This window comes from Hevea brasiliensis, chromosome 7, assembly GCF_030052815.1.
Source record: "Hevea brasiliensis isolate MT/VB/25A 57/8 chromosome 7, ASM3005281v1, whole genome shotgun sequence".
NCBI lineage: Eukaryota > Viridiplantae > Streptophyta > Magnoliopsida > Malpighiales > Euphorbiaceae > Hevea > Hevea brasiliensis.
In genome coordinates, this window is record NC_079499.1 from 10,304,831 (window position 1) to 10,316,479 (window position 11,649).

At 30.5% G+C, this 11,649-nt stretch overlaps 1 protein-coding gene across 1 annotated transcript; it reads left to right on the top strand.

Moving 5' to 3' along the window:
- Positions 1 to 2,659: 2,659 nt before the first annotated feature.
- LOC110668301 (receptor-like protein 43) lies at positions 2,660 to 5,761 on the top strand. Its single transcript, XM_058149981.1, has 2 exons — positions 2,660 to 3,759; positions 4,390 to 5,761. The coding sequence occupies exons 1-2, from the start codon at positions 2,745 to 2,747 to the stop codon at positions 5,718 to 5,720; spliced, it is 2,346 nt and encodes a 781-aa protein (XP_058005964.1). The 5' UTR covers positions 2,660 to 2,744; the 3' UTR covers positions 5,721 to 5,761.
- Positions 5,762 to 11,649: the final 5,888 nt, after the last annotated feature.

Consider the following 11,649-nt stretch of genomic DNA (forward strand, 5'->3'; position numbering starts at 1 on the left):
ACTCGCAATTTAAAATCATCCAAGTAATACCATTTAAAAAAAAAAAAACGAAACACTCAGATAATCCTAATCCAAAATAACTTGAATCCAGCTGATCTAATCGCCAACCCTAAAAAAAGTTGAAACATTTTTATGTGAATTTGTTTCTAATAAACAAGGAAAAATGGAAAAAATATGTTGCAGGATTTTTTTTCCCCTACCCATAAAGTCTGTAGGACATATTGCAGAAGTCTTGTGCTTGTTGGACACGTCCGGCTACGAGAATGAAAAAAGAGTGTGGACTTAAGCCATGACTTAGAAGTCTAAAGTAGCTTTAAAGCAGAACTGAAACAGATAGATGTAGACCTATACCTACCAAGATCCAAGTGTTGCATTTTCTCAACGTTCAATGGCAAGTTGGCAACATGGAATTGTTTGTAAATGGACTACACGATTCGTCCAATGAAAAAAAGAAAAAATTACAAGCTTAATATTTCATTGATTTTAATTTAAGGATATTAATTAATAGTTTTCCAATAGAAAGATTATTATTATTTTTTAGCAAAAAAATAAAAACAGTGAAAATTTAAATTTAGATTTGTTAAATATATTATATATTTTTAATCACTAAATCAAATTAAATTAAATAACTTTAGTTAGGCAAGTGAGTTTACGTTAAAATTTTCAAGATAGATTATGATAGAGATATTTATTTCTTTTATAAATCTCATTAACATTATTATTCCTTCATTTGAAAACTACAATTTTATAAAAATTAAACTTAGTATTTTTTTTTTCATCAATGCTCATATTTATGGATAGTGGCTTATTCCAATGTAATGTAATAAAATTAGCCTGACGACAATGGGTAGAATATTCACAAAAATCATTTAATTTAAATTTAAATTTGATTAATATTCACATTATCTGTTCTCTTTCCAAACTTAATTAAAATTTATCTTTAATTATTCAAATTCTTCTCAAACTTAATTATTATTACTCGAATAATATTCGAACCTATTTAATTTTATATATTTTAATTAATAATTTATATAAAAATATTTTTAATTAATAATTTATATTTTAAAATTTAATAACACTATAAAATATCTAAATTTTATTTATTTAAAATGTACTATATATAAAAATATATAAATATTATTATAAAAAATATATATTTTATATTTAATTAATTATTTATATAAACAGGTTTAAATAATCGTAGTCAACATGTAAAATTTAAACTTGACTCAAGCCTGCTACGGATATTGTTTATAAAAATCGAACCTGTCATAAATCCAATTATATATTATTCATACTCATCTTATAAGAGTTCGGTCGATTCCCACAAGTATCTTGCTCATTACTATACCTACTGATACCACCATACCTCAATATGATTTTTTTTTTCAAATTATTTAGCACGCAAAGGTTTAATTTCAAGAAGTACTAGAAGGATTTATTTTCCTCTAAATTTATTATGAAATAGGTACTGCGAATCTGTGATTGATTTTTTGAGTCTTGAATGGATTGTTTCAAATTTTCTAAATTATTATATACGCCAACAATGACAAATGAGAATAGTTTGTTTTGAGAAAAATATTTATTTGTGAGAATTATTTTCCATAAGACATGCTTTTGCAGAAAAGGAATAGTAATGCTGAAAATTTACAAGCAATTGTTCTTCATAATATTTTTTAGAGTAGACTATGAGCTTATTAAAATCTTACTGAGACAAAAGCAATCTCCAAAAAAAAAAAAAAATAATTAGTAACTTTTTTTAATTTTATTTATAAAATCTATGTTTACTTTTGTCCTCTGCCCTTTCAGTTTCATATTAATATTTTCTTTTTTTTTTCTTTTGGGTTTTTCTTTGTGTTTTTTTTTTTCATTTTTTTGTTTATTTTTCTCCAAATAATTTTCCTTATTTTGTTTATATTCTTGTTTTATTTATTTATTTTTCTTTATCTTTTTGTTTTTGTTCCTCGTGGTTGAGTTATGGTCTGTCTCCATCTTGTAGGCAGTGGTCTTTGTTTTTTCTTTTTAATTTTTTTTATTGGTATACTTCAGTAGTATATGTTTTGTAGATGTTGATATTCTATTAAATTTAATAGTGCGATCCGTTTCTTTAGTGTAATTAGTGATTAAGTTCGTTGTATTCATAATATGCAACTAATTCCTATTCATAATATGCAATTAATATGCAACTCATATTTAAAGATCTATTCATTTTGTTACGCTTTCCATTTAGAATTTCATTCAAATCAGCAAATTCTATCATACTTAGTAATTTTTTCTGTGTCTGATCTTCAATTATGGGTTCTGTAATTCTTGTATTATTTATATCCATTTAAATTTGATTAATGAAATTCTAATATATAAAAAATTATTTATAAAATCTTAAAAATTATTTATAAAATCTTGCTAAATTTGAAATGAGGAGACAAATATATTTCATTTCTTTCTTTTTTTTTTTAAGAAAAAAAATGTCTCGATTTGTTTTTCAAGAAAAAATATTTGTAGAAATCAATTTTTTTTGTATTTTTAAAAATATATTTTTATTGAAACAATAAATATTAAATATAGACATTTTTAATTTTTGTGAATTCAATTTTCAATGTGAATGCATACCTTTACAAATTAGTGTGAACTCAAAATACAAGAAATATGGTAGGACTCAACTATTGAATGGGTAGATCCTACATGTTTATGTTTTGAATTCTGAATAAGACGTAGGCAAAAATTTCCCCACTCTAGAATATTTCATGCAGGACAGAAGACAAAGTTCATCTATAGCCCCTGCGCACTTCTTAATAAATATTAGATTAATTGAGTTAACCAACAAAATCATCCTGATGAAGCCATCCTTCTGTCTCTTCATCATGCCAACAAGCTTGTTTTCGTTGCTCTTGTTGTGTAATCTTATAGCATTTACTAACTCTTTTTCTTCATCTACGCAGCCACGATGCCATGATGATGAGAGATCTTCCTTGTTGCAATTCAAGGAAGGCTTTGTCATCGACAATTCCATTTATGGTTGTGATCCTTCTGCTCCTTCAAAGATCGAGTCTTGGAAGCTTTTCCATGGAGAAAGTAGTGACTGTTGCTCATGGGATGGTGTGGAATGTGATGAAGAAACCAATCATGTGATTAGCCTTGACCTCAGCAGCAGTTGTCTCTTTGGTTCTATCAAGTCCAACAGCAGCCTGTTTCATCTTCTTCAACTTCGAAGGCTTAATCTTGCCTACAATGACTTCAACTTCTCTCAAATACCAGCACAAGTAGGCCATCTCTTGAGGTTAACTCATCTCAACCTCTCTTCGTCTCGCTTTTCTGGTGAAATCCCAGATGAAATCTCTAATCTATCCAGCTTGATTTCCCTTGATCTATCTCATTACAATGATTTGAGGCTCCATAAGCTTAGTTTAAGAGGTCTAGTTCAAAATCTGACCCATTTAAAGGTACTGCATCTCTCGAGCGTTGACATATTATCAAGGGTGCCTGATCTCTTGGCTAATTTTTTGGCTTTGCAATCTCTCCAACTTGATCAATGTGAGCTGCAAGGAGAATTCCCAACGGGCATTTTCCAGCTTCCAGAGCTGAAGATGCTTGACATAAGTGGAAATTCAGATCTCAAAGCTTCTTTGCCTGACTTTCAAAAGGGAAGTCCCCTCAAATCAATGAGCCTCTCCGAAGTTAAATTTGTGGGAGAGATACCTTCTTCGATTGGAAATCTTGACAACTTGGAACAACTCGACATCTCTCAGTGCAATTTCACAGGTCAGATTCCGTCCTCACTTGGTAACCTCACCAAACTTACACTTCTTTACCTCTCATATAACAATATCTGGGGCCAAAGTTCTTCCTTGTCATGGCTTTGTAAACTTACCAAACTCACTGATTTGGATCTTCATGGTATCAACTTGAATGATAACATCCCATCTCAGCTAATGAACCTGACACAACTTTCTTTTCTAGATTTAGGCTATTGTCAACTTACTGGTCCAATCCCATCTTGGCTGGTGAACCTGACTCAACTTCCTGCTATTATGCTAGATCACAATCAATTAGTAGGTCAAATCCCATCTTGGCTGATAAACAATATTGAATATTTATTTTTGAGTTCTAATCAATTGTCAGGTCCAATCCCATTCGTAAACAACACTTTTTCCCAACTGGCTCACTTGGACCTTTCATTCAATAAATTGCAAGGTTCCGTTCCTAGCAGTCTTTCTAAACTCAAGAATCTGGAAATTCTTGATCTTAATTCAAATAGTTTAGCCGGGGAAGTGGACTTAAATATGTTTCTTCAGTTGAGTAGCTTAGTGGTCTTGTCCTTGTCATTCAACAATTTGTTGTTGCTCACCAAAATCAGTTCAAATGCCAACATTCAAAATTTTATGTTTTTAGGATTGGCGTCATGCAACCTGAGTGAGTTCCCAACTTTCTTGCACAACCAAGATCAGTTGCAATTTCTTGACCTTTCCTCCAACAACATTCATGGGCAAATACCTTCTTGGGTTTGGAACATTAGTACAACTTCCATGTACTTTATGAACCTTTCTCACAACTTTTTGACTGGTTTTCAGCAAGACCCATATCCAGTTGTTCTCCAATGGACTCATTTACGGGTCTTAGACCTAAGGTTCAATATGCTACAGGGATCTCTCTCAATCCCTCCACCATTCAACAACAGATCGAGGAATGAATGTAAATTGGCAATGATCAATTTAAGTCAGAATCAAATACAAGGACAAGTACCAAGATCATTCGCCAGTTGCACGAAGCTAGAGTTGCTTGATTTGAGCAACAACCAATTCACTGGTCGTTTCCCTTCGTGGATAGGGAATCTTCCAGAGTTGAGAATCCTCAATTTGCGGTCCAATGGTTTTTATGGGGTGATAGAGAAACACAAACCTTCTAACTTCTCCAAGCTTCAAATCATTGACTTGTCTCATAATAATTTTACTGGAGAGTTGCCTTCAATGTACTTCGAAAGATGGAATGCCATGAAAGTTGCAGATGCAAATCCTACGAGATACATAGGAAAAAATGAAGAGTTCACTACAACTCCATATTATAACACTTACGACTACTCAATGATCATCAACAACAAAGGTTCAGAAATGGAATATTTGAAGATTCCAGGTGCTTTGGCTGTAATTGATTTCTCCCACAACAGATTTGAAGGCGATATTCCAGAAGTCATTGGAAATCTCAAGGCGCTTCATTTGCTCAACTTATCCAACAACATGCTGAGGGGTCATATACCATCATCTTTGGCGAACTTGAAGGAATTGGAATGTTTGGACCTTTCTGCAAACAAGTTTTCAGGAGAGATTCCATCACTATTAACACAACTTACATTCCTTTCATCTTTCAATGTGGCATACAATCAGCTTGCAGGACCAATTCCTCAAGGAAACCAGTTCGATACGTTTGAGGACAAATCATTTGCAGGGAACGTAGGATTGTGTGGAGCTCCTTTGAAGAAGAAATGCGGAGACGTGGAGGCATCTACACCACATCCCCCATCCCTTGCGAAAGATAATGGGTCAGGATCTCCATTTGAATTTGGTTGGAAGATAGTTTTGTTGGGCTATGGAAGTGGATTTGTAGTTGGAGGCGTTGCTGGGCACATATTCACCACAAGAAAACGTGGTTGGGTTGTGAGAACGTTTGGGCTTAGGAGAAAACAACGAAGAAGACGCGGGCAGACAGGAAATAGAAACAGAAATTGATATTATTGGAATATATATATATATATATATATATATATATATATATATATATATATATATATATATATATATATAAGACATGGAGATTATCTTTGTAGTTGGAATATTTAATATTGTGTTTGAATTAAATAAATAAAATTATTTTTATGAAAATATTTTTTAAGTGGATTCTCATATATTATACATTATTTTTTTATTATTTTACTATAACAAATATGGCTTCAATGATGAATTTAATTAATGATGGATCAAAATTATGTTACTAATAATATTGATTATATTCATTGCTAATTCATATTTAATATTAGTGTTATTAAATTCGGTTTGGAGATTAACTTAGCAAATAAACAGAGTGAATGGATATAACAACTATTAATATAAATAAATAAATATAATTAATTAAAATTTACTTATTTAAATAAAAATTTAACATTTATTAAGTTATATTTAATAAATTTTAATAGTATTTTTAAATTTTATACAAAAGTATTCAACTAATATAATGCATAAAAATTTATATAAATGTAAAATTCTCTTTTTAATATTTATAAAATATTAAGTATATGCTAAAAATTAAATATCTTGAAATAAAAAAAAAAACATAACTATCAAGTGATTTTGATTTTAAAGACTTTTATAAGATTTTGAGTTCAATTCTCTATATTAATATTAAAAAAAAGATTATATTGAATAATTGATCAATCGAGTCAATTGGGTTACACCGATTCACTGATTCAACTTTCGAGTTGACTGGGTCACACCGAGTATCTTTTTTGTTAATTTAATTACAAGTCTGAACCAATTCAATTATCGATTCACCGGTTTAATTGGCTAGTTTCGTCTGAGTTTAATAACTATATTTAATACTAAAGTAATGGGGATTTTATCAATGCATTAAAAATTCGTCACTTAAAATTAATTTTTAAATTAATTATGAAATAACAGTAAATACAACAATTGCTAAAAATGTTGTCACTAATTATATCATTAATAATAAATTTAGTCGGATTTATCGATCTGTTGGCTAAAGCTTTTGTTTTCTTGTAGTAAATCTTACATTTGTGAAAACTAAAGTGTATTATGAGCATGCTTTCCAATGGCATTGGAGCTTTACCAGTCATATGCTTCGATCGTCCTATTTCTATTGATTTGTGTGTTTTAACGATAAAATTTTAACTTCCGGTAAAATTTAAATCACATTAAAGATTGGGATTTTTATCGGATTTAGCCCTCTAAACAAGATATTCATATTTTTACCTACAACCCTTCGACCACTATAAGCACACAATTATAATGAACAGAAATCATCCACACTTATCATCGGATTAATTATTAAAATAATATAATTTTAAAAATCATTTTACTGTAATAATGTGAAATTTAATTTATTTATCAAAATAATGTATTGCTGATAAAATCATTAATTAAAAGAACATTTTAATGTGTCATCATATCATCTAACACAACTAGCAATTTTAGAGGGCTTCATGACCAGGGGAGAGCAGTTTTCGGTTTAAACCGAATCGAACTGATTAATTCGGTTTAATCAGTTCGGTTTTAAAATTTAATCGGTTCGGTTCGGTTTGTAATTTTAATAATTTCGGTTAATCGGTTCGGTTCAGTTATTTTCATAAAAAATCAAAAAAATCGAACTGAACCGAAATCAAAGAAAACCGAACCGAACCATAAGATTTTTGAGTTTTGATTTCTAATTTTTTTGTTTTTATGTTTTTATTATTTAGATTTAATGTTAAAAATATGAAATTTTATAAATTTCGGTTTTATCGGTTTAAAACAGAACCGAACAGATATTTATCGATTCGATTCGGTTCGATTTTCTCTTATCAATCGGTTCGGTTCAGTTTTAAAAATTTTTTATTTTCGATTTTTGGTTTTATCGGTTCGGTTCGGTTCAGAACCGAACCGACCGTTTGCACACTCCTATTCATGACTACACATAAAGCTGCATCGCAGCATAAGGAAAATAAGTTGATTGGAAAGTGAAGGAAATTTATTTCTTCTTATCTCATGCTTGCCCAATGTCTCGTGACTAATACCATGCTGATTTTAGTTTTATACTATTAAATTTGGAATAATTGGAAAAAAAAAAATTTGGGAAGGATGTACTGTATAAATTTTTTTAATATATATTAATTTTTTTAGTGATAAAATGTAAAATTTTAAAAATTTAAGAAAATAAAAATTAGGAATAAATGAAATTGAATATTTTTAATGTATATTTTTACTTTTTTCTATGAAGATTTGAAAATTTTAATTAGAATTTTATGGGATATGGTTTATTAAATTTTTGTATTTTTTTATTTGTACTAGATATATTAAAAATAAAAAATATTTTATAAATTATTAGTTATAATTATAAATACAACGAAATGTATTTATAATTAGAATATCTAAAAAATATTTAATTAATTCATTAAATATAAATGAAAATAATTTAATTAAGGAATAATTCCAAAATAAATGTTTATATATTTATTTATCAAAACAAACAGATATAAAACAAATAAATATAATATAACAAGAACTTTATATTTAAATATTTTTATTTATTATATAAAATATATTTAAAATATAAAATATATTTTATATACAATATTAATTGAAATTTTATACTATAAAATTAATTTTATTGATTAAAATATATTTTAATATCATAAATAATTCAAAATTACATAATAATAAAGTAATTATGAAATAATCATGAACAACTGTTAAAGTAATTATCAAAATCGTTTATAATTTTATAAATAAAAATAACAATTAATCTCCCTAAAATTATATTAATTGCTCATTAATTTATAAAGATTAATATACCTATCAATAAATTGATGACTAAAAAAAAAATTACATAATTGACAACTAAAAAAAATTTTTTGCAGTGTGATTATTTTATGATTATGTAATTTTCAAATTATTTATTATAGTAAAATAAAAAAAAAAACTTTTCAGTAGAAATTTTTAATTAAATATAAATGTAAAATATATTTTATATTATAAATATATTTTACATTATAAATTAAAAAATATTTAAATACAAAGTGTAAATCAATAAATTATTTTGTTAATCAAATAAAGTTTTAGGAAGTATATTATAATTTACTATTATTTTCTCAAATTCAATTTAGTCTATTCATATAAAAAAATGTTTTAACTACAATTATGTATACTTTAAAAGTTTTTATTTTTTTTAGTAAACTTTTTTGTAAATAGTTTTAGATTAGAGTTGCAAAATAGTTTTTTAAAAAATATTATTTAAATAATTAGTTTTGTACACCCTGTTTTGTCACAACCCAAGCTATAGGCCGGACCGGCATTAGGACCTGGGCAGGCATTAGGACCTGGGTCGGCATAAAGCCTCTGAGGCCCGTAGTAAGCCTTACTGTTCTCAAACCTATGACCAGGCCCACAAATTAGGCCCAATATGCATATAAAATAATTTAAATTAAACTGTTATAATTTTATTTCGTGTCAACTTCAGCTAGTAATTATCATAAACTAAAATTAGGGGAGCACAGCTCAACCCTGTTATATCATTTACAAACTATTTAAAACTTATAAAAATTTTTCATTTGTTAATACAAAAACTTAAATTCATGCAGTCCCTGACATGATTAATGCTACTACTAGTACATGCAGAGTTCTAAATTACAAATTTAGACAATAATAATACAGTTAAGTAATTTTTTCCATAACCTGCGAGGAAAGGAACAGGTTATTCTGAAAAAGGTCTCCTCCTGTAGCCTGGAAAAATAGGTGAACATGAGTGAGCGTTCGACTCAGAGAGTAAAATACCAATTTTAATCATAATCTCTATAGCTATCTAAAACTAATGCACCATGTGGAGTGATATGCAACATTCTCATAAATTTTTCATACAATTCATATCACAATCAGTAAAAAGGCAATTTGGAGCAGTCACACACCCAATACTGTCAAACAATACATATATGGGAGCTGATCTCCTATACAGCCCTCTTAATCCAACCTCTGCCAGCGAGTGTCTCTCAAGCTGGACTTTCGCTTAATAAACTAAATGCGGGGTTCCAGCAAGTGTCTCTCAAGCCGTGTCTACCCCGAAGGACCGGGTCCCAGCGAGTGTCTCTCAAGCCGTGTCTACCCCGAAGGACCGGGTCCCAGCGAGTGTCTCTCAAGTCGTGTCTACCCGTCCCGTCTATATCCAATACCATACCACACGCACGCCACGCACACACACTGCTCCAAATTACCACAAACAACATCCATGGCACTTCAACAATTATGAATGCAATATAAAACGTGCCTAGTGTTTAACTACATAGATACATATTTATAAGTGATGCATGGGCATGTTTGAACATATAATAATATCGAAATTACAATTAAAATTAATATTTTACTCACAGACTTAACCGAAGTCACTGTGGCGACTGGGCGGAGGAGAAAGGCTGTCCTGGCTCACCTGACAATTTTTATTATAATTATTTAATACATTTGACTCAATACAAACAAAGAAAAGACCAAAGATGTCCTAAATTGTGCCGAAAATCCGGCAGAGTCTCCTCTATACCTAGGACCTACCCAACTTACAAAAAGTCTTCAAAATACACTTATATATCCACCAATCACACAATCACAACTCAATCACATCACAAAGCCCCTCCTGGGCCCACCCAAACAGTCAACAACCACGATTTAAAAAATTACGTTTTAGTCCCTATAATTGACATTTCATAAAAATTCACTCCGACAAGCTCTAAAAATTCTAAAATTTTTCCCCACGGTCTTTAGCAATATTATAGAACTAACGCAAAAGAAATTATAATTTTTTGATCATACACGAATATTTTATGAATTTTATTCTAAATCGGTATTAGCCGAAAATGAGCAACTTGGAGTTCGGGTTTACCTATGCCAATTCTGACACCTGGAACGCGTCCAGAATGTTTTAAAATGCTAAGATTGACTATAATATTGACCACGTTCTGAGACGGACCGCCGGGCAGTCGGATCTGGTTGAAAATGCGGTTCCGCCGCCGGTGAGCTATCCTCGATCTGATTGCACTTAAATTAAGTTCAAATTGTGTTAATAATTATCATAAAATTATTTTTAAATTTTGGAAATCGAAAAAGTTTAAAAATCTCACCAAGCGATCTGGACCATTCGATTGTCACTTTTTTCAAACGGTGTCCGATCGGAGTGGGACCTATCCTATCTTGGAGATCTTGTCGTCCTGAGTCCATCGGTGGTCTCGGATTTCTGATCCGACAGTCGGATCCCCAGAAAAGTGGCCGGAAAGCCACTGCCGTCACTTTCTCTCTCCTCTTTCTCTCTCTTCGAAACTCGCCGGAAACTCCACCATTCCGGGCATGGCTGGTCAGAAAATGGGGCTGGGTTCGTGGGGAGTTGGTGGCAGCCTGGATCGCCGACGTTGGTGGTCGGAATCGGCTCGACTTCTCTCTCTCTCTCTCTCTCTTCTTCTTTTTTTTTTTTTTTTCCTTCCCTTTCTTCTATCTCTTTCTCTTCCTCCCTGCCGCCTGCTGCCGTGACTGCCGCCGCCTGACGTCGTCCTGAGGTGGGGGAGTGCCATCGGCGCTTGTGCTAGCCAGCCGACTGGAAAACGAAAGGGGGAGAGGGTGACGCGGGAGAGAGGGGAGAGGGGCTGCTGCGTTTTTTAATTTTCTGTGTGTTTTTTTTTTCTAATTACACTATTAGTCCCTCAACTTCTTAGAGGTTTACAATTAGGTCCAAAATTATTTTATTTATAATTTAAAATTTTTGAATTGTTACATGTTTGGTTTATTTGCAAAACACTAAAATTTATAGAATTCAGTTGAATTCCTTATTTTATGTGTTTGATCTGAAAAATAAAAAAGAATGTACTTATAATAATTCGATTCTAAGTATTGGTTATAACTAAAATAAATTTCT

Coding starts and splice junctions, on each gene's coding strand:
- LOC110668301 (XM_058149981.1), top strand. CDS start 2,745: ATGCAGGACAGAAGACAAAGTTCATCTATAGCCCCTGCGCACTTCTTA. Junction 3,760..4,389: donor CTCTCAGTGCAATTTCACAG/GTCAGATTCCGT, acceptor TTATGTTTTTAG/GATTGGCGTCATGCAACCTG.